At 44.0% G+C, this 24285-nt stretch overlaps 1 protein-coding gene across 2 annotated transcripts in view; it reads right to left on the reverse strand.

Moving 5' to 3' along the window:
• FAM227A (family with sequence similarity 227 member A) overlaps positions 1 to 24199 on the reverse strand; it is an 83185-nt gene extending 58986 nt beyond the window's left edge. For both annotated transcript variants that reach the window (XM_070253625.1, XM_070253624.1), the window contains exons 1-6: positions 23892 to 24199; positions 20874 to 21109; positions 19043 to 19125; positions 7470 to 7539; positions 6772 to 6848; positions 5184 to 5330 (exon numbers count right to left, since the gene is read on the reverse strand). In XM_070253625.1, coding sequence (XP_070109726.1) covers positions 5184 to 5330; positions 6772 to 6848; positions 7470 to 7539; positions 19043 to 19125; positions 20874 to 21015 — 519 coding nt within the window. In that variant the 5' untranslated portion in view covers positions 21016 to 21109; positions 23892 to 24199. The remainder of the gene's footprint in view (positions 1 to 5183; positions 5331 to 6771; positions 6849 to 7469; positions 7540 to 19042; positions 19126 to 20873; positions 21110 to 23891) is intronic.
• Between the last annotated feature and the right edge of the window lie 86 nt (positions 24200 to 24285).

Below are 24285 nucleotides of genomic sequence, written 5' to 3' on the forward strand. Positions count from 1 at the left end.
ATCTCCACTCAAAACCTGCCCTTCCTCCTGTCCCATGGCTTGTTATTGTTATTAATTGCACCATCTTTCCACCATCATCTTGGGAATCAACATACTTTGGAGTCAACTTAAAAAAAAACCACCTAACCTTTCAGTGAGTGCCAGCTGTTTGCCTGGCCAGGTGTTTGTACATGTTCTCATGTAATTATTATTATAATCACACAAGGCATGCATTATTGTCTCCATTTCACAGATAAGGAAACCGAGGACCAGAGAGCTGAAGTCCCTTGCCCAAAGTAATACAACCACCAAATGGAAGAGCCAAGATCAGAACCCATAATTCTAGACAGCTGCTCCATGCTCTCACCTACATTCAATCAACAGTAATCAACATCAACACACAGAGATATTACAGAAATGCAAATCAGTGAACCTTAAGATTCTGCTGAGTTAGTAGGAAGCATATAGAATTCTAAAATTAGAATAGAATTATAAGTGAACTCAGAGGGGCAGAAAATTCAGGCTTCACTGTCACACAACTGGGTCTTGAAACTCGCCCCGACTCCAAAGCTACTATTTTAATAACACGTAACATTTGTTGAATCCTTACTGTGTTTGGCTACACAGCTTATCTCACTTTATTTTTCACAAGCTATCTATGTGGTAGGTACTATAGTTATCCCCAGTTTATAGAAGAAGAAAGTGAAGATTGAAAGATTAGGATTCTTGCCTAAGCTCACACAGATCAGGAGGTTTGAAAGCAGGCAGCCTGACCCCAGAGACACCACACAGGCTGCCTCTCCTCTTACCATTAGGGGGAGCAAAGAGATCTTGCTCTTGCCACCCTCCTGGACACACAGGGAAAGACTCCTTGGCTCTCCCTTCAAGCCTGCAGAAGCTGAGGGAATCATGCACTGACAAGCAAGTCTCCTGTGCTTGGATAAGCAAAACTCCCTCATGAGCAAGGAGCTCTCCAGCCCTGCTCTTGGCTCTTTTTCACCATTGCTCACACGTCAAGTGAGGCAGTACAATGGAGCGGTCAAGAGCATAGACTTTGGTACAAGATTGTCTGGGCTCAAATCCTGCTCTTACACTTATTAGGTATGTTACCTTGAGCAACGTTATTGAACCTGTGTGGTTCACCTCATTGGAAAATGGAGATGATGATGCTTATACAATAGTCCCTACCTCGAGGACCTCTGTGAGGATTAAATGAGCAAGTGATATATTCAAAGCACTCAGAACAGTGCCTGGCACCTAAAAGCACTAGGAGTGTGCTAGTTCTTTATTTATTTATTCACCCTCCTGCTTCCTTTCAAAAAGGATTTCATTTCAGCCCTTCAACAGATACTGGGATGGTGATGGAGAGTCCTGCCCTTGAGGTATTCACAGGTAAACAGACATTTACAATGCAGTGTGCTAGGCGCCCTGAGAGAAGGAATCCCAGGGGGACATCCCAGAGGGGCAGCTAACCTGTAAACCAACTGGATGGAGAAGGGAGAGCTGAGAGCTCTGAAGAAAGGGAAGAAGGCATGCACCCAGGGTGTGAAACTATATGACACATTTGGGGACCTTCAAGGGTTTTCTGTGCAGTGGTAGCACTGGGTGTGGGTGGCGAGAGGCCAGGCAGGAGCCAGACCATGAGGTACCTGGGTGCTGGGACTGAAAGTTGTTCTGAAGCTGGATGGGGGAAGGGGGCATGAGTTTTCAACAGGGCAGGCACACCATGAGATTGGTCTTCTAGAAATATCCCTGGAGGCAGTATAAAAAAATCCCCTTTGAGGGGACTGAGATGGCAAGGCAGACGACACACCAGGCAGCAGGTGAAGTGATCCAGACAGGAAGTTGCGGGGCCTGAACTTGACAGTGGCAGTAGGAAGGAGGCGGCGGCGCAGCAAAGATGGTAGTTGAATCTTAGTGACCTCTTGGATGTGGGAGTGAGGATAAGGGAGGGGATTGGTCGGTGCCCAGGTGGAAGGCTGTGGTTTTCAACAAGATAGGGAAGCCGGGAGGAGAAGCAGGTCTGGTGTGTCTGAGGGACAGCGGGGGCAGGAGGCGGAGGAATATGGGAATCAGGAGCACAGCAATGGGTTTGGAGGTAGAGCCACAGTTCATAAGTGGTGATTAGCCTCATGGGGGGAGGAGATTACCAATGTCCATGAACACGTTCTCCATGACCGTGGACAGTGAAGGGGCTTGGAAGACCAGGATGGTGCTGCCTGAGTAGAGGCAGGATGCTCCCAGAGAAACCACGGAAGGAAAGGACGTCAAGTGCAGGGAGTCATCCTCTGGGTCAATTCTACAGAGAGGTCATCCAGATAATAACAGAAACACATGCTTTGGATTTGGCAATATGAGAGCTAATGGTGGACTGACTTCGGCCACTTTCAGTGATGGAGTGAAGGTGGGAAACCAGATTGCAGCAGGATGAAAAGAGAATGGAGGTGACAGTGTGAAGCCAGCAAGTGTGGCGGCTCTTCTGAGAAATCCCAGGCGAGGCCCAGAGCTGAGCAGGGGCCGCACTACGAGCAAGGCAGACAGCTTTTGTCCTCATGGAGCTCGTGGTCTAGCAACGGCCTCCAGATCCTCTGAAGCAGAGGCGAAGGTGGCTGCCAAGAGGGAGGGGGAGGGATGGAGGAGAGGATTTGAGGTGCCAAGTAGAAGTTTGGGATGGCCCCTGAGCAAGATGGAAGAGGATCCTTTTAAAGGTGAGGCACAAATTTGCCTTGTTTCCAGGAGCCAAAGAAGAGCAGGAAACAGCATCAGTTTAAGACTGAAAGCATTCCAGGAGTTGCACAGTTTTTCTTGGGATTAAGGCCATTCCCCACAGCACCTCAAAAATAGGACATTAAGGAATATAGTAGTCACTGTCCTCAGGGCTACCCACACAACAAACAGAACATGAGCATATGGGGCTGGGCCAGCGGGCCTGTCAAGGGCAAGCAAGAACGTGGGCTGGAAGGTCATGCGGCAACCGTGGATCCATGAAATACCCAATCCATTCGTTCTCAAGTCTTTCTTCCTTTTTAAATTATAGAAAAAAGAAGAAGAAAAAAACCATAATCCTATCAGTCAGAGAACACTGGTAATATCTACATATGGCTTCATCCCCGGATTTTCCTATGTATGTACTTATATAACATTTATTGCAGAGAGTTTTATATGCTGATATTTTTCATTTAACATCATAGCACAGCCTGTTAAAATACACTGCTTATAAACATTCATTTTAATGGCTAAGCAGTCCATGATATATATATACCCAAATAACTGTCCTATTCTTCTATTATTGATCATTAAACAGTTTCTAATAACATTGATAATAAAACTACCATTTTTTGAGAGCTTATGACTTACTAAGCACTGTGCCAAGTGTTTTTATATATATTGTCTTATTTATTTCACAATAACAATTAAGGTAGAAACTGTTATTATCCCTATATTACAGGAGAGGAAACTGGAGCCCAGAGAGCCACTTCACCACCACCACATACTGCCTTCAGTTCCTTGGTATCATAAATAACAACGTGGTGAACATCTTTCTACATCGTCCTGGAGAGAATGTGATGCTTTGGGTGTCTGCTGCTCCTCCGCCTCTGCACTGGCGAAAAGCAGAGGATCAGGTACCCAGCCCCAGGCTGCCCCCTGCTTGGCCCAGAGACCTAGTGAAAGGCAGCTGTCCCCTCGCTGACCACAGTCCATGCTGGAGCCTGGCACTGGGACTCCAGCGAACACCACTGTCATACTGGGCAGGGACTGGCCCAAACAGATCATCACTCTTAGGAAGTCTGAAGACACAGAGGAACGAGACAGATGGAACTGATGTAGAGACACAGCTGGAGAGAAGGCAGCAGGGAGAAATCATGAAGAAGAGAAGAGGGGGAGAAGGAAGGAAGGAAGGGGAAGGGAAGAAGGAAGGAAGGGGAGGGGGAGAGGGAGAGGTGGGCTGGAGAGGGAGAGAGAGAAATAGAGATGGGGGGTGTGGTTTGAAGCAGCAGTGAGAAGCACAGGCAGGAGAGAAGAAGAAGCTGGACCCCAGGAATGGTGGCATGACTAGTCAGCAGCCGAGAGGACAATGACCAGAGATGCTTTGGGGACACGGGAGGTAGCGTAGCATCATGAAGGGTGATGAGGCACAGCTGCAGGGCTGCCTAGACCATTTCCTGGGCTTCCTCCCCTTCATACCTCCTTACAATGATCCCCCACCTCCTGATGGGCCAGCGCTGGCTCACATATGCACATACGTTCTCCTGGGTCTCAGAATACACATCTGTCTTGACTTACGATGGGGCTACGTGCTGATAAACCCATCGTAAGTTGGAAATATCCTAAGTTGAAAATGCATTTAATACACCTAACTTACTGAACATCACAGCTTAGCCTAGCCTACCTGCAACATGCTAGGACTCTTACACGAGCCTACAGTCGGGCAACATCATCTAACACAAAGCCTATTCTACAGCAAAGTGTTGACTGTCTCATGTAATTTATTGACTACTGTACTGAAAGTGAATGACAGAATGGTTGTAAGCATACTGGTTGTTTGCCCTTGTGATTGTGTGGCTGACAGGGGCTGCCTAGCATCAAGAGAGAGGATTGTACTGCATATCGCTAGCCTGGGAAAAGATCCAAACTTGAAATTCGAAGTACAGTTTGGGTATAGAATGCATATCACTTTTGCACCATCGTCAAGTTGAAAAATCATGAGAACCATCATGCGCTGGGGACCGTCTGGGTCCCTTCCTAAGGAACCCAGTGTGCTCCAGTTCACTGCTCTCCTAGTGGGCAGCTCACCCCAAGGGGTACTCTTGGGTGTGGGACGAAAGTACTCTAACTAATGTGTAACTAAAAAAAACAGAAATTGTTTCCTAATATACAATGGAGCGACTGACAAGAGACATGTCTATCATTTATAAATAAACATCTATTATGAGGGTATGCACTCAAATTTTTCTTCTAATAGGATACATGATCAAAACAGTGTGGAAACCAGTGCTCTGGTAGAAAAAAAATCTCAGTTTTGGAGGGAGCACGGGCATGGGTTCCAGTCTCGGCTCAGTCACTTGCAAACTATGTGGCCCTCAGTGACTTACTCAATTGCCCTGACTCTCAGTTTCCTGGGACAGGTGTGTCTGCCTGCCACACGGGTTGCTGTGAAGCTGGCTGGGCATCACAGAGGTGAGCTGCCCGCTCTCTTTCCTTACCTTGCCACTACAGGGGTTTCTCTCAGCCCGGATCACATTGCCTACCAAGTCACAGAAGTCCACCCCATTTGGAAGCTCATTTGGCCTAGAGTCGTTAAATTGTAGATACTGGTACAGCTCTGCCAGCAGATTTTTATCTGCTGTTTTCTGAAGCAAAAAAGAAGAATATGAAAATGGGGTTCTTCATTTTCACAGTTTAAAACATTTTATCATGAAGACAATATAACAACCCTACAGCACGCTGAAATAAATGAGGGCATGTTCATGACCCCAGCACCCCTAAGCAAACACCTATTTACATCATTTCTATTTTCCCTTTCAGGCTTCGAGCACATGTATGCAAATATGTATGTGGAACTTCAATCACTTTACAATACATATATACACACATGCTTTTATGTCCTTCTTTATCCACTTTAGACTTTTCACACTGCTACATACATTGTGTTTAAATTTATCATTTAAAATAATATACCCCATCAAGAAGATGTGCTTTAATTTAATTAACTACTCACTGATTATTTCCGATTAATATTAATGTCATTAATAACTTACAGCATATATTTCTCCCCCTTTTTGGTTATTTATTTAGTATGAATTTCTCAAAATGACAATATTAGATCAAAGGAAATAACTACTTCTATGGTTTTTAATATATATCATTAAATGAATTTTTAGGATAAAAATATGACTATTAAAAATGTAAAAATACAGAAAAGTAAAGAGGAAACCAACTACCATCACCCAAAGGCACCTCCTAGAAACATTCCGGGGGACTGAATTTCTCTCTAACTGGGCTGCGTCATTGACGATGGAAGAACTCAGTGATTAACTGCACTGACTGAGTCAGAAAACCTGGGGTCAGATGTCAGCGCCACCATTTACTAGCTGTGCCCCTTTGGGCAGGACGTTTAAATCTGCTCAGCCACCATCATGGGTAGCACAACAGCTTCGATGCACTCTCAACCATGGGGCTTTATGCTGTGTGGGAATTTCCTAGGCTAAAAGGTGAACAAAGGATAACAGTGCCATCCTGCTCATATTCTCCAGCAATTTAAGGCATGAAAACATACAGCAAGCTTAGGGGAATCTTAAGTGGGGCAGCTGTGAGGCGGGACCAGATTAGTGCTGGAGAGACAGCGGAGAGAGCCCAGCTGTGGGTCCAAGGAAGTGGGGCTCTGCTGTCAACAAGCTGCCTGATGCTGGACAGGTCATCTAACTCCTCCTGAACCTCAGCTCCCGGGGGCGTCTGCGGTGGTCAAGGGGACCAGCACTGCTGTATGATGGGGCCCCAGGAGCTGTGCAGCATGGTGGCTCTGTGTGAGCGAATCTAAACTCATTGTTCCTAAGGGGAACACCTTCTAACTTCCAAAAATAGATGGACAAATGACCTCTGGAACACTCCTCACTCTACCCTTTCAAGGGTGTTAGGAGAAATTCCAGCATTATTAAGACATTTTAAGAAGGGAACTCTGCAATTTTCCTACACAATCACCATCCCGTTGCCAAGGATTCCCTCTCCAGGAATAAAGTCTATTTCATGTCCAGCAGAAACAATCTGAAACAGACCCAGCAATAGATGCCTTACCCTTTTACTAACGAAAGACTTGACATTCCTGGATGCTGAGCCTCTGCAAGTATACTGTGCTTTTCTCTGACTCTTGTCTGCAGAAAAACGGAAGAAGAGAGGTAAGATGTGAGTAACCATAGGGTCTGTCCACTGCTGGGTGGTAATTACAACAGTGATTTTTCAGTCAACCTGAGCTGCCAGATGCCACTCACACTATCAGTCTCACTAGATCCCCAGCTGTGGTACTGACTTACTCAGATTCCCCTCCTTATTTGATTAGACTGCTTGAGCCAGAGAAGCAGCCAGGGGGAGTGGACAAAGCGTGGGCCTTGACATGAGGCTGGGACGAATCCAGGCAACCTGTGTGGCTTTCAGCAAGTCGTTCCCTTCCCCCAGGCCTGTCCCCTCACTTATAAACTAAATTCAGTGGTGCCTCCCTCACAGGCAGGGGCATCATGAAGCTTTAACAGGGAGCGTATGTAGCACCCTGGTACAATGTGCCAGTAGTACGTAGTAGGGACTCTCTAAATGGTATTGTCCTTCCCTCCTTCCTTGCCCAAACTCAAGAAGTCAGATTTGAGGATCCTTCAGAAGAGGACAAAAATATCCTCATCTGAAACTCTGGATTCCTAATCAACTGCATTCTAGATACTGAAAAGAAAAAAAAAAAAAAAACCCCACGAAAACACCGTCAAAGCTATGAGAATGCTTTTTGCCTCTGTCTCCGGGGCTGCTGCAACTTTTCTCTTTTAAAGCCTTCTTCTCCAACTCAAATCTCTCAATTGCCTTCAAAAACCAAAAAGAAATGGGGGCATTAGGGATTAATGCAAATCTTGGTGGAGGGTAGGGGTCAAGAACTAGGCCATTTCTCCTACTGGTGTGCAAAAGGCCCAGAGCAAAGTTTGTGGCAGCACCTTGCTGTCTTCCTTCTAGGTGGTAGGGCCTTGGTGACCCTTGGTCAGTGTCACTGACCTCATCCCCCTGAATGTCACCACCGATACATTCCCCCCACCCCGCCCTCTCTCCCACTGCCCCTCCTCCTGGTTACATCTCCTCCAGGCTACACCTCTGAGGAGCACACAATTTGGAACGCAGTTCCAATCATGGCTCTGCAGGTCACAAACTATTGTTTAATCTCTCTGTAAAAGAGGGATAATAATACCTACCTTCCAGCATCCTTATAAGGATCAGATATAAAGTACTTAATGTCTTATAAAACACTAGCACAGAGGCTATCTGATAGCAGGGGCTCAATAAAAGGTAACTATTATCATTATTAATCATCATACTCTTGACCTCTCAAGACTTCTCTTGATTTCCGACTCCTCCTCCCCTACCGCCCTACCCCCTCCTGAAAACGAAAGAAAGAAAAATGAATGTCAGTGACCCAACAAGTTGTATTGATTGTCAACCATGAGCCCAGCACTACGCTTGGGATAAAAAGCTAACAAAGAAGTATGCTTCTGTGTTCTTGCCCCCTAGGAATTTACGGTCTATTTGAAGAGCCAAATCAACACAGTGGAATAATTAAGTTCTAATCTGCTACGTTTAGGATTCAAACAAGTGAGATCAGTATGAGCTGGAGCAGTCATGGAGGACTGCCCAGAAGAGGCGGGACGTGAGTGTTGGGGGAAATGAAGAAGCATCTATCTCCTTAGCTTGATAGACTGTGAAATGCCTCTTTAGCCTTCCCCCACCTTTCTCCTGAATCGGCAGTCCCGGCCCACAGGAGTTCAAGGTACTGGACACGTATGCAGGTAGGTGTGTATGTGGAGGACGGGGTCACATTAGTAGACATACATGTCAACACTGTTGCTCCAATTAAGTACACCGAGCTAAGGCAGGATGAGTGAACCGGATGGGTGTGCGTCAATGCAGCAATACAGCAATGTCTCTGATCCCTGCCGGGATTGCACTGTAGCCGATATGGGCAGGGCCTGGAAGGATGGAGGAGATGCACAGAGAGATCGCAGAAAGGATAGTTGAATGTTGGAAGAAAAGCAAGTTTCAGGGGGAAAATAACGAGATCTGAGTTTGCATTTGAGATGACAAAAGGACTTACAGCAGGGCTGTCCCCTAGGAAGGCAACTCCCAAACCTGGCTGACGACCAGCATTGCTGGGGAATTATTCAGATATACAGATTCATTAGAGATGTTCATCCCTTAGGTCTGCGTTGGATCTGGAATTATTTATTTATTGTGACTCCTGAACAGTTCTCTATTTAAATTTGAAAAAACAATGGATAATTTACACGGTACAAAAACAAACAGTACAGTAAAAATTCCCCCTCCCAGCCCTGGCCCAATCCCCTCAGCTTCTTGCACAGCCTTCCAGACATGTTCTGTTCAAATGGGAGCATATGAGACACACAATCCCACACCTTGCTCTTTTTTTACTTTTTAAAAAGCTCCCAGGGGAGTCTGATAATAAGTTAGGTTTAGGTATCACTCCTCTAGGTAGTTGGGAATAGGAGACTGAAATACGGGTGAGAAGCTGGAATTTGTGAACGTATCGCTGATTCCGCAGATATTTCCTGAGCACCTACAAAAGGCCAAACACTGTGCCGATGCCGAGGAGGCAGCCCTGAGCAGCAAACGCCGCCCCAGCCTCCAAGGGCTCTGGGGCTAGTGGGCAGAAGCCGACGGTTACGAGGTGATTGGTGCTGCTCTGAGGAGGGGCGGGGGGCCGCGAGTGCACCCAGAAGGGATGCCTACTAGTCTTGGGGTGGAGGGTGCAGGGAAGGCCTTCCCAGGCAGAGAGGAAGGACGGTGCCTACTCCCGGTGTGAGTGGGGAAGCTGGGATGGTGGGCAAGCAAGCTCTCGAGGGAGTGAGACTGGACAGAGGAGCTAAGCAAGTTCACGGCCAGAGACGGGAGGGAAACCCACACTCACAGCGTGGGAGAAGGAACAGAAAGAGGACACGCCTGGGAAGGGGGAGGGGGATCTGGATCTCAGAAGGAGCCGGTGCCCCCAATCATCATCATGCATATTCCTTAAGCACCTCCTACGTGACACACACTGTGCTAGGTGCCGTCCAGCAGGGCAGCATGGAGGCTGGAGAAACCAGTCTGGCTATAGGTGCTGACTCGGGAGAAGTGGCCACACAGCCCAGGCAGGGCAAGCTGCGGCCAGCAGAGGCTGGGCAGGGGAGCCCAGGGATGGGCTCCGGTGGCAGCAGGCAGCTGGCATCTGACAGATCTGACCAGCTGCCTGGGCAGAGGAGCAGGAAGGACAAGCAAGGGGCCCCTTCCTCCAGATCAAGTGAGGATCCAAGGTTGCTCCTGCTAGCCCCATCCTGGCTCTGACTGGCAATGAAGAACACCCGAGGAGATATGACAATACCAGGCAGCCTTGACAAGCCACCAGATCCTGCTTCTGGGAAGATAACGTCATTCTTTTTCCTGCTTTTAAAGTTATCTTTAAAAAAATCACAGGAGTAACATATAAATACATTCTTGTTGTAAAATATCCAAACATTACAGAAGTATATGGAGTAAAAAAAGTTTACCTGCCTTCCATCCCACCCCCTTTCAAGAACTGACTCCATTTGGTGTGTAGCCTTACAGACTTTTCTCCTACACATTTATACATATATAATGTCCCTGCTGTGAGCCAGGCACTCTTCTATGCCCTGATCTAAGGGTTTCCATGAGTTTTAACTTATCTAATTCTTGCAACAACCCTATGAGGTAGATACATTATTAATGTTATCACCACGTTACAGGAAACCGAGACTCATAAAGGTTAAATAATTTACCTAATGTCACAATGTGAGAAAACAACAAGCAGGAAGTTAAACTCTGACAGCCCTACTCCGGAGCCTGTGTCCCTGCTGCCATGTCCTCTCCTACATCTCAGGACACATCACAGAGACAGTGTTTTCAAACTTACATGGAATCAGTCCAAATCGTGCGTGTGTGTATTTTGCTTTTATTCACAATTCAATTCTAAGCTCTGCTCAACGGTGGGGTAGGGGAGACTGAAGCTAGTGGTCTCCTTTCTGCATCAGTAAAGAATGGCTTAATCTCTGTGAAAGGCAATTTGATTGTATTTACCAAAATCTCAAATTTCACTTCTAGGACTCTATTCTGCAGAAATACTTGCAAATGAGCCTCAAGATTCATGTAAAAAAATATTTGCATGTTCACTATGATGAAAATACCACTGAAATATTTATCCATAGGGAATAGTTAAATTAATCATGCCATATCCAACCTTTGGAATATTATACAGCTATGAAAAGAATGGGGCAGGTCAACAATACTGATTTTGAAAAATCTCCAAGAGGTATTTACACTATGACAAATAAATAAAACAAAGGCAAACAAAATAACATTTATGGTATGATTCTGCTTATATTAAAAAAAGAATACAATAACCCTAAATGTATGTGTTGTATATTTTTGAATGTATAAAAAAGTTCTGGAAGATACACACCATAGGATTAGCAATGGTTACTTCTAGGGAAGGAAATAGGGCTGGGGAAAAGTGACTTTAACTGTTTACTTATATACTTGTAGATGGTTTGAATAAGCATGCATTACTTTGCTATTTAAATTTTAAAAAATAAAACAAAAAAATTGATTCAAGAGCTGACTGACCCCAAAAGTCAGTACTGGAAAAGCTGGGGTGAAGGTAAAGCTAAAAAGGCAAACCAGGACAGCTAATCTTCGACAAAGGAGCAGAGGGCCTACAATGGAGAAAAGAAAGTCTCTTCAACAAATGGTGCTGGGAAAACTGGACAGCCACATGCAAAAGATTGAAAATTGACCATTCTTTTTCACCACACACCAAAATAAACTCAAAATGGATCAAAGACCTAAAGATTAGGCCTGAGACAATAAGTCTTTTGGAAGAGAATATAGGCAGTACACTCTTTGACATCAGTTTCAAAAGAATCTTTTCAGACACTGTAACTCCTCAGTTGAGGGAAACAATAGAAAGAATAAACAAATGGGACTTCATCAGACTAAAGAGCTTCTTCAAGGCAAGGGAAAACAGAATTGAAACAAAAAAACAGCTCACTAATTGGGAAAAAATATTTACAAGCCACTTATCCGACAAAGGGTTAATCTCCATAATATACAAAGAACTCACACTGCTTAACAACAAAAAAACAAACAACCCGATCAAAAAATGGGCAGAGGACATGAACAGACATTTCTCAAAAGAAGATATGAATATGGCCAATAGACACATGAAAAGATGTTCATCATCGCTAATCATCAGGGAAATGCAAATCAAAACTACACTAAGATATCACCTTACACCCGTTAGATTGGCAAAAACATCCAAAACCAAGAACGACAAATGTTGGAGAGGTTGTGGAGAAAGAGGAACCCTCATACACTGTTGGTGGGAATGCAAACTGGTACAGCCACTATGGAAAACAGTATGGAGATTTCTCAAAAAGTTAAAAATAGAAATACCCTATGACCCAGCCATCCCATTACTGGGTATCTATCCTAAGAACCTGATAACAGATATCTCAAGAGTCCGTTGCACCCCTATGTTCATCGCAGCATTATTTACAATAGCCAAGACGTGGAACCAGCCTACATGCCCAGAAACTGATGACTGGATAAAGAAGATGTGGTATATATACACAATGGAATACTACTCAGCCATAAAAAAAGACGAAATTGGCCCATTCACAACAACGTGGATGGACCTCGAGGGCATTATGTTAAGCGAAATAAGTCAGTCAGAGAAAGACGATCTCTATATGACTCCACTCATAGGTGGAAATTAGTATATTGAGAAGGAGATCTGATCGGTGGTTACCAGGGAAAAGGGGGGGTGGGGGGAGGGTACGGAGGCGGAAGTGGTGTACCCACAACATGACTAACAAAAATGTACAACTGAAATCTCACAAGCTTGTAATCTATCATAACATTAATAAAAAAATAAAATAAAATAAAATAAAAAATAAAAAGGCAAACCACCAGGTCAGGACCTTGGGGGCAGAGGAACCTTGTAGAAAGCAAGATGCCAGGTGGGAAGGGGCGAGCAGGGTTAGGTGGCGTGACTCGGCAGGTGGTAAAGGAGCAGGGTTTTAAGACAGAACCAAAGAAGCAGAGGGAAGTGACGAGGGGGAGGAGGAGAGCCAGGAGGGCACAGGGACTGCGGATCAGGCCTTCTTCCAGGACTTTCCTCCAGGGTTTTCTTCCAATCTATAGAACTCCACTGCCAACAAATGCTGTGGGTCTTCACCTAGTCTGAGCCTCTCTCATCGTGTCTGGGGACATAGACAGCAACATAAATGAGCGAAACAGGCCAAATGTAAGAGCACATGGCAACGAACACTTTGCTTCCATATCAGGAAGCCCAGGGAGTGGTGGGGACTGCAGTGAACTGGAGAGCTCACGTTCTGACAAAAGGAGCTACTGTTCTTCTGCTCCAGCTGATGACTGCCACATGGGATGCAGGTCCCAGCCCAAAGACTGCTTGGGCCAGCTGGTGCAGACAAACAAAGGTATGAGAAGCCCAGATGTGGCCCACAGACTGCCAGTGAGCGACCTCTGGTGGAGATGAAAAACCTGCAGGTTAGGGAGTGAACTTGCCCGCAGCACACAGCATCCCCCAAGAAGAAATCTTCATCATCATAACTCTCCTCCTCCCAGCCCCATGCGTGGGAGTGAGGCAGGGCAACTCACTGAGCAGAGGGGCTTGTGCAGTCCGAGCAGTGTGGAGCTGACCCTCCTAACAGTGCACTTCATACTGGTGAGGAGCAGGTCCTTAGTGACTGGTTGGTTGATTGACATTGCTTGTTGCTCTCATTTCAAATCTCCATTTCTTGGAGATTTTTAGATTTATGCCTCAGATTTCTTAAGTGCAGTTAAAAATCAAATACACACTATCGCTAAAGCCCAAGATAGAAAAGAAGACACTTCCAGATGTTTCATGCCAGTGTTCTTCTGCGTGGTGGGAGCTGTGCTACCCAACCACCACCAGCTTAACCTACAGAACTCCTGTCTCTCAACAAGCCGGCTGTGTGTGTGTGTGTGTGTGTGTGTGAGGAAGAGTGGCCCTGAGCTAACACCTGTTGCCAATATTCCTCTTTTTGCTTGAGGAAGATTGTCACCGAGCTAACATCTGTGCCCATCTTCCTCTATTTTGTATGTGGGATCTGCCACAACACAGCTTGATCAGTGGTGTAGGGACCTGCCCAGGATCCGAACCCTCATGGGTGCCGAACTTACTCACTATGCTACTAGGCTGGCCTCTGTTTTATATTTTTTATAAAAGTGAATCAAAATCAACTTTGAGGCTTCCAGTTTCCAGTCTCGCATGTAGGGAGCTTGGAAGTTGTCACTCCACCTTTACAACAAGTAAAAAGCTAAATGAACTGAAAAATCAACAACTCTTCTTAGATCTGTCAGAGAAGTGAGGTCACAGGGCAAATTGGAGAGACCGATAAGAGAGACAGAGAATCACAACCTACCAGAGCAGAAACCTCCATGGGAACCAGCACCAGGACAAGAAAAGCTGTAGCTGATGAAGTGCTGGGGGCTCAGCATGGACGAGACTGAGGGCTAAAATCCAAGAGGGACCAATCTTCAGGGGCCCCTACACTTTTACGTTTTACCTCCAGGAGGTCACCAGGTTCTCAGAATGAATATCAGAGAAAAATCCCCTGGCACTTCCAGCAGGGGGAGAGGAAAAGCAACCATTCTGAAATATGCCATAGCATTCTACTCTTCTAACAAAGCCTGCCCTCAGGAGAAACTATTTTACCAGAGCCTAACTTCCACGAGGGAGGGGAAGAACCCAACTCCAGCCCTGTCTGGCCATTTTGTCCCACCTAAGCAGGAAAAAAAACCTGGGAAGCACCATTGGAGTTCACAGTCCAGGGGCACAGGCTCACCAAAAGGTGCTATAATCACAGGACAATAAACACTTTCTCTCCCCTCACACCTCACCCTCATATCACTAAAGGTCTGTTTACTGAAGTTTCTTATACCCACTACATTACATCCACCTTTCAGCAAACACAGAGCATACTGAAAGGCAAAAACACAGTTTGAAAAGAGTGAACAAGCATCAGAAACAAGAGTCAGATATGGCAGAAACATTGGAATTATCAGGTGAGGAACTTTTAAAAACTATGACTAATATGGTAAGCCTTTCATGGAAAAAGTAGACAACATGCAAGAACAGATGGATAATATAAGCAGAGAGATGGAAATTCTAGGAAAGAATTAAAAAGAAATGCTAGAAATAAAAAACACCGTAACAGAAAGGAAGAATGCCTTTGATGGGCTCATTAGTAGACTGGACATGCCTGAGGAAAGAAACTCTGAAATTGAGGCTATGACAATAGAAACTTCCAAAATGGGAAAGCAAAGAGAAAAAGAGACTGAAAAAAAGAGAACAGAATATCCAAGAACTGTGTGACAACTACAAAAGGTGTAACAAATTCATAATGAGAATACCAGAAGGAGAAGAAAGGAACAAACGAAATATTTGAAGCAAAAATTATTGAGAATTTCCCCCAAACTAATGTCAGACACCAAAATACACATCTCAGAGCCTAGAGAACACAAAGTGGGATAAATGGAAAACACACAAATACACATACACACACACAAAACCCTACACCTATGCATTTCATATTCAAACTTTAGAAAATCAAAGATAAAGAAAAAACCTTGAAGGAAGCCAGGGAAAAAGAAACATCTTCACCTACAGAGGAGCAAAGATAAGAATTACTTCTGACTTCTCAGAAATCATGCAAGCAAGAAGAGAGTGGAGTGACATATTTAAAGTGTTAAGAGAAAAAAACTACCAATCTAGATAAAGTCAACAAAAGCAGAAGCTGGTTCTTTGAAAAGATCAATAAAATTGATACGTCTCTAGCTAGGCTAAATAAGAAATAAAGAGAGAAGACACAAATTACTAATATCAGAATGAAAGAGAGGACATCACTACAGATCCCATGACATCAAAAGGATAATAAAGGAATATTATGAACAACTCTATACCTACAAATTTGGTAACCTCGACAAAATGGAACCATTCCTTGAAAGACATAATCTGCCAAAACTCATGCAAAAAGATATAAAAAATCTGAATAGACATATATCTATTAAAGAAATTGAATCAATAATTAATGACCTTCCAAAACAGAAAGCACCTGACCCAGATGGGTTCACTGGTGAATTCTACTGAATATTTAAGGAAGATATTATACCAATTCTATACAATCTCTTCCAGAAGACAGAAGCAGAAAGAATAGTTTCTAACTCATTTTCTGAGGCCAGCATTACTCTAATACTAAAATCAGGTCAAGACATTATAAGGCAACTACAGACTAATAGCTCTCATGAACAGAGATACAAAAATCCTCAAGGAAATATTACCAAAGCGAATCCAAATTGTATAAAAATAATTACACATCATGACCAAGTGGGATTTATCCCAAGTAAGCAAGGCTGGTTCAACATTTGATAAACAATTAATGTAATCCATCACATCAACAGGCTGAACAAGAAAAATCACACAATCATATTAATAGATGTAGAGAAAGCATTTGACAAAATCCAACACCCGTTTATGATAAAAACTCTCAGCAAACTAGGAATAGAGGGGAACTTTCTCAACTTTATAAAGTACATCTACAAAAAACTTACAGCTAACATCATACTTAATGGTGAGAAACTTGAAGCTAAGATCAGGAACAAGGCAAGGATGTCCCTTCTCACCACTGCTTTTCAAATTGTACTGGAAGTCCTAGCTAATGTAATAAGACAAGAAAAAGAAATTAAATGTATACATATTGGGAAGAAAGAAATAAAACTTTGCAGATGATGTCATTGTCTATGTAGAAAATCTGAAAGAACTAAGAAAGCAACTCCAAGAACTAATAAGTGATGATAGCAAGGTCTTAAGATATAAGGTTAGGGGGCTGGCCCTGTGGTTGAGTAGTTAAGTTTGCATGCTTCGCTTCGGTGGCCCAGGGTTTCATCGGTTTGGATCCTGGGTGCGGACATGGCACTGCTGGTCAGGCCACACTGAGGCGGCGTCCCACATTCCACAACTAGCAGGACCCACAACTAAAATATACAACTATGCACTGAGGGGATTTGGGGAGAAAAAGCAGAAAAAAAAACAAAGAAGATGATTGGCAACAGTTGTTAGCTCAGGTGCCAATCTTTAAAAAAAAAAAAAGATATAAGGGTAATGTAAAAAAGTCAATCAATTCCCTATAACCAGCAATGAACAAGCACAATTTGAAATTTAAAACATAATATGACTTACATTGCACCTACAAATATGAAATAGGTATAACTCTAACAAAATATGCATAAGATCTATATGAGGAAAACTACAAAACTCTGATGAAAGAAATCAAAGGAGAGCTAAGTAAATGGAGAGTTAGTCCATGTTCATGGATAAAAAGACTCAACATTGTCAAGATGGCAGCTCTTCCCACTTCATTTACAGATTCACTGAAACCCCAGTCAAAATTCCAGCAAGTCGTTTTGTGGATGTCAACAAACTGACTCTAAAGTTTATGTGGAGAGGCAAGGGACCCAGCACAGCCAACACCATACTGAAGGAGAACAAAGTTGCAGGACTGACACTACCAGATATCAAGACTTTGTAAAGCTACAGTAATCAAGACAGTGTAGTCTTAGTAAAAGAACAGACAAATAGATCAACAAACAGCATAGAGTGCCCCAAAATAGACCCACATAAATACAGTCAACTGGTCTCTGACAAAGGAACAAAGGTGAAACAATGGAGCAAAGACAGGTCTTTTCAATAAATAGTGCTGAACAACTGGACATTCACATGCAAAACAATGAATCTAGACATAGACCTTACAGTTTTTACAAAAATTAACTCAAAATGGATCATAGACCTAAATGTAAAATGCAAAACTATAAAATTCCTGGAAGGTAATGTAGGAGAAAATCTAGATTACCTTGGGCATGGTGATGACTTTTCAGATACAACATCAAAGGCATGATTCATGAAAGAAACAATTGATAAGCTGGCTCCATTAAAATTAAAAACTTCTACTCTGCAAAAGACAACGTCAAGAGAATAAGAAGATAAGCCATAGACTGGGAGAAAATATTTGCAAAAGACACATCTGATAAACGACTATTATCCAATTTATACAAAAAACTCTTAAAACTGTACAATAAGAAAACAAACAACATAATTAAAAAATGGGCCGAAGACCTTAACAGACACCTCACCAAAGAAGATATACAGATGACAAATAAATATATGAAAAGATGTTAAATATCATATGTCATTAGGGAATTGCAAATTAAAACAACGAGATATCACCACACAACAGTTAGAATGCCCCAAATCCAGAACACCGAGAACACCAAATGCGGGTGAGAACGTGGAGAAACAAGAGCTCTCATTCATCGCTGGTGGGAATACAACAAAATGGTATAGCCACTGTGGGAGACAGTTTGCCAATTTCTTACAAAACTAACCATACTCTTACCATATGGTCCAGCAATCACACTCCTTGGCATCTACCCAAAGACTGGAAATCGTATGTCCACACAAAAATCTGCACACAGATGTTTATAACAGCTCTATGCATGATTGCCGAAATTTGGAAGCAACCAAGATATCCTTCACGGATATGGTGAACGGATAAATAAAATTTATCCAGACAATGGAATACTATTCAGTGCTAAAAAGAAAAAAAAAAGCTATCAAGCCATGAAAAGACATGGAGGAAGCTTAAATGCTATTACTAAGTGCAAGAAACCAACCTGAAAAGGTACATATTGTACGATCCCAACTATGTGACATTGTGGAAAACGCAAAACCATGGAGACAGTAAAAACATCAGCGGTTGTCTGGGGTTACAGGGGAGGGAAGGATAAATAAGCAGAACACAGAGGATTTTTAGGGCAGTGAAACTAGTCTGTATGATACTACAAAGATAGATAGATGTCATTACACATTTTTCCAAAGGCAAACAACGTACCACACAGAGAGAGAACCCTAATGTAACCAATGAACTTTGGGTGATGATGATATATCAACGGAGGTTCATCAGTTGTAACAAATGTACCACTGTGATGATAGGCAGGGAGGTTGTGTGTGTGTGGAGGCAGGGAGTATGTGGGAACTCTGTACTTTCAGCTCAGTTTTGCTGTGAACATAAAACTGCTCTAAAAAATAAAGTTCACTAATCAAAAAAAAAGAATCTTTGAGATCTCTATTGTGCAAAGGTGCTTTCAAATACATAGAGGGTCCCCAGAGCCCTTCCTTCCTGGAAGCCTTGCCTCAGCACCCATAACTCACCAGGCTGTTGACCAATGGGTTGGGACTTAGATCCATTTCACCAATCGTTTGGTTTACCTGGTGCATGGAGCCAACAAAGCACGCTGGGAGGTGAGTCAGCTAAGGACACACACTAGGTGGTGATTACACACAAGACAGGACAAGCTAGCTTGGCAAGGATGGCGGCTCACTCACTCCCTTTCTGTGCTGTCTCTCCACTTTATTTTCTTTGCAAACATTCACACTTCTTTTATCTTGTTTTAAATGACTTGCTTTACAAGTTATAGATGAAAATTAACCATATTCTAGATACCTTGGGAAATATAAAAAGAATCATCCATTATGCTGCCACCCTAACAACTTCTGTTAGGATTTGAGGAGCTTTCCTTCCAGTATTTTTTACATACATACACTTTTACATAATTATAATCTCAGTATGTGCCTATTTTACTAGTCTGACTTCTCTTCCACTCATTTTTATGATCATTTTCCATATGGCTAAACAATCTTCATAATATTTTAAATGGCATTATATGAATCCATTTAGAGGATGCATCTTAATAAACTTCACTGTTCTTGGGCTATTGAATATTTGGTTACAGTTTTTTGCAATTATAAATAATGCTGTGATGCATATAGTCAGACAGACAGCTGTTTCCATATTTTGGATGACTCCTTTAAGAGAGATTATCAGGTGAGAGAAGGCGGGGCCAAAAGGTATCTCAACCTTGTTTATCACTGTTTAAATCTCTGCTCAGTTCATGGCCTCTCTTGTCACCCTCTCTAAGTTTGCATTTCTTTCTGTCTCAATCTCAACTGGTCTAGGATATATCCTTTGCAAAAGCCCCATAATCCCATCACTTCTCACTCCTTCACATAAAGCAAGGTCCACTCTTACTTCCATTACCCTCAAGTGTTCTTACAAATCGGACACTTGACAGTTGAAGATGCCAAGGAGGGATATGACACATCATACAGAGATGGATTAGTTAGGCTGAGATGAATGTGGGATTAAGAAGGAAAAAGGGGACATTAGAAAAAGAGCCAGGAAAGTGAGACCCAAAAGCAGATCCTGATGGGATCACACTTGTGTTTATCTTGAGAAGGGTTTCTGAGAGGCATGGAAGGTGAGAGGATGCAGAGGGACACACGCGGTCTGGCTGGCAGCAGCATGACCTGAAGGTTAATGCGCTCTTTATAAGATGGAAAGACCTGGGGTTATTTATAACCTGAGAGGGCTATTTACTGGACGAGCTCTACAGTCCTCCAGAGATGGGATTCTGTGCGTCCCTGGGATACAGTTAAGGGTCAGAAGTAAGACAAGGATCAACAAAGGCAGGGCCAGAGAAGATGCTGGTAGAGCCTGGACGACACTAGAAGGGGCAAGCTCTGGGCTCAGGCAGAAGTGCTGGCAGGTGAGAAGAGGTGAGGTCAAGTGTAGCAAAAAACAAAAAGTTGGATCTTAAGCTCACTTGTCTGAAGGCAGAGGGCTGGACCATGACTTCTTAGTTGCTACCTATAACTATAATTCTTTGGAAAGTAGGAGGGAAAAAAGCAGACAATGAAAAAAAAGAGCTTTTTTCCTCTTCTTCCCCATTCTTTCAACACATATTTCTAGTACTTCTTCCTTTGGGGCTCTTTCTGATTATCTTAGTAAAACAAACTCAAGTCAAACAGTCCTTTGCAGTCGCAAATTCTTTTAGAGGATAGGAAGGGCTTAAGTAATTGAAAAGAAATTAATGAAAGTATATGGAACGAGCTAATAAGTAATGTGTGTTATGGACTTGAGACTGGTTACACCTCTGTGCAGGTGTACCTGGTCTCAATTACAGAGGGCACCACAGAAGGATACAGGGTGGATGGTCCTCCAGAGTCTTCCTCATGGCATTCTTCATCACGTTCCGTGTAACAGGTGAGACAGCCAGGTGCTCATCCAGTGGCACCACGGGCAAGGCGTTGACATTGATGACATCCATCTTACTGAAATAAGCCATTGTCCAGTTTCTTGTAAAGCGACAAATAGTAAGTTTCCACTTTTAAGAGTCTCTCATTTTTCACTCTGATCTTGTTCTCTGTTTAACCAGCCTCCTGGAAATCAGAAATAGCATAGAACCATCTTAGAAAACACAACATGCTCATCTGGTAAGGAGAGCTGATGGCGAGGCGCATCCTGCATGCAACATGGGAAATAAAAGATTTTTGTCTGAGAAGCCCATTCTTAACAGGATCTCAAGGCATATATACTTTTTCTTTCTACCTGCTGATGTTTCTCCTGCCCTTGATGAAAATTCCTCTAATTTTAAAAGTAAGGAGACTAGAGTGCTGGAAAGGCCAGGGCTCCAGACCTCCCAGCAAGCCAATTTCCAAATTAGAAATGAAATCTAATCTCTTTGTCTCTCTGAGCCTCATATGGAAAGTGAGAGATTCTGAATTAGGTTCCGAAGACCCTTTTCAGCTTTCACATGCTATGAGTCTATGGTTCGGGTCCATCTCCTCAGCATAAGGCTCCTGATTACCTGAGGTTTTCTGCTCCCTCTCAGAAAACTCGCCCAGTCACTACTCTTCCTCCCGGATTTAGAAAACTCTGGCCAGGCTGCTCTCCCGGGTCCTTGCTCATTGGCCAGGAGTTCATCACTACCCCTTGTCTCTCCAGGTCCAGAGCCTGGTGGTACAGGCCTGGTTATAATGAAGTAAAAGACTTAGATCTGCCCTCAAGAAGCTCGTACATAATGGAAGAAGAGAGAAAAGGTAGAGTTTGGTGGAAAAAATTAACCAAGGTGCCTTTTCACGAGTCTCCCTTCCTCTCCTTCAGTTCATGCCTTGTGCCCTGCCCTCTTCTCCCCAGCCATGTGTCCTATATGCCTGCCCCACTGAACTTCTTCCTGGTCCCTGCCACGCTGTGCTTTGTGCCTCCATGCCTTTGCACATGCTGATCTTCTACTCAATGCTCAGCCCAGGTGATATATTTTTTAGGAAATCTTGAATTGCTCCAGGTCACTAGTGCCACCCTTCCCCCGTGAAGCCCAGGATTCTGCTTCCTCTTCCTCTTATGGCACTTAACTGTATGGAACTGGAATTATTTGCTTCTACATCTTTCTCCATTAGGCAAATGACTCCTGGGGATTAGGTTCACTCAATATTTGATTCCATTTTAGACTCACTCACCACACTTCTTTCTAGTCCCAAGAGGCTATTCATCTTGGGTTGTCCCACGTCAGCTGGATTGTGGCAAAGGCTGGCCCAGGCCCAGATCAATACTATCTCCTCCCTCCTGTTCCTGGCCTTCAGCCATGCAGGCAAGGGGGAGAGAAGGTAAAGGGGAGGCAGGTGGAGGTGCATTTTAGGGCTTCTCACTTTCCTCCCCACCTCCCGTTCCCCAGCTGGGTGGAAAACTGGAACACATTCTCTGAAAAGCTAAGCATGGGGTGACCCTTCTTGAGAAGCCTCTTGCTGTAGCTTAAAATTATTACTTACGCCTAATGGGAGAACCGAATAGTACACTTCTTAAGAAAAATGTTTAAAATACACGCTTTGCTCCCTTCTGAATTTTTCATCATACCACTTTAGCATTAAGTATTCTCTGAAACACGGTAAGTTTTACTATCACTACCTGGGTTGTAAAAAAGGATGGGGAAGAAAACTAACTTCATTGAATACCTACCTGGTGCCCAGCGCTGTGCTATGTGCTGGGGGCAGATGAGTCGAAGAGTAAGGAACATTCTGCCCTCCAGGGGCACACAGTCTGGCAGCTGAGATTTGAATGTTCCCTGTTTCGGGTTAACATGTTTTAACTTCAACATGTTAAACAAGGTAAAACAATGCTGACTTTGAAGTTCAATAGACCTCTGTCCAGTTTAACTCTCAGTCATTCAATGACTAGTTATTGAGTACCTGACACAAGCCAGCACTGTGCTCCTACTGGGGACGGGATGGTGAGCTACCCCACACCATACCCCTGTCCTACTGGAGCTTATGTCTACTAGGGGAGCCACACCATAATCAAACAACTATATAAGTAATTGTGAATTATAACTGTGACCACTGCTTTGAAGGGAGGTACACAGTGCTGAGAGGACATAACAGTGACCTAGTCAACATGGTCAAGGCGTGAAGGAAGAGCAGGAGTTAATTAGATAAAGGGGGAGGGAAAAATACCACCCAAGCAGAGGGGAGCAAGGTAGAAAGGTAGGAAAAGGTTAGACCTGTCTATCACAGTAGCCACTAGCCGTATGTGACAACGAGGCCCTTGGAATCTGGCGTGTCTGAAGAACTAGAATTTTAATTTTAATTAATTTAAATTTAAAAACTGAAGCAGTATAAACGTAAATATATTGACTATATGTTGAAAAACTATTTGAGACATATGAGTTAAATAAAATATTATTCAAATTAATATTACCTGGTTCGTTTTACTTTTTTAGAATATAGCTACTACGAAATTCTAAATCACATATGTGGCCCACATTATGTTTCCGTAGGACGGTGCTGGGCTGGACTGTGCAGATTTGGGTTCTAGCACATGGAATTCTCCTCTTCTCAGTGCAGTGAGGTGCAGTTGGAAGAAAATTGCACTTGGAGCTAGAGACCCACGGGTCCTGCCCCTCATTGTATGGATGACCTGGTGCACCCATTGGCACCCGGTAATCATCACTCGAACGATCCTGAGTGTCTTCATTTATCAAATGGAACCAATAACCAAGTCCTGTTAGGACTTTAAAAGATCTAGAGATAATTCTTGAGTAGTTCTCTGCCCCTTGCTCACTGGGAGACCTTGAGGCGGTCCCTGGAAGCCGACGAAAGCCGGGGCGTGCGGAGCGGGCAGGCCTGCGGAGGCGGGCAGGGCGGGTCACCGTCCGTCTGTCCGTCTTACCTGAAGACAGAGGCGGAATCCGACGAACTTGGGGTCGGTTCCGCCACGGGTCCCTCAGGGGACCCTGCAAAACTCTGGATGGGACACCCGGCAACCGCTGCCCCGACATCCACCAGGAAGGGGTGCCCTTTGCTTTGTGGCCAGGGAGGAGGCAGGGGAGGAGGGGCGTCGGGGAGAGGCCCATTTTGCCACTGTGAGTCGCGGCGTTCTCCAGGCAACGCCCGCGCAGCCACCGCTTTCCCGCAACAAAGGAACAGCCGCGAGCCTCCCCTGCATCCGCTAGACGCCGTTACCACGGCGACGGCCCCTCCCCCCCTGGCCGGGGAGACCAAATGATGGGCGTGCGGGGAGGGCGGGTGTAGCTCCTCGTCCTAGCGTGTAGCCTGGGGCGTGT

Source organism: Equus caballus, chromosome 28 (assembly GCF_041296265.1).
Source record: "Equus caballus isolate H_3958 breed thoroughbred chromosome 28, TB-T2T, whole genome shotgun sequence".
NCBI classification, from domain to species: domain Eukaryota; kingdom Metazoa; phylum Chordata; class Mammalia; order Perissodactyla; family Equidae; genus Equus; species Equus caballus.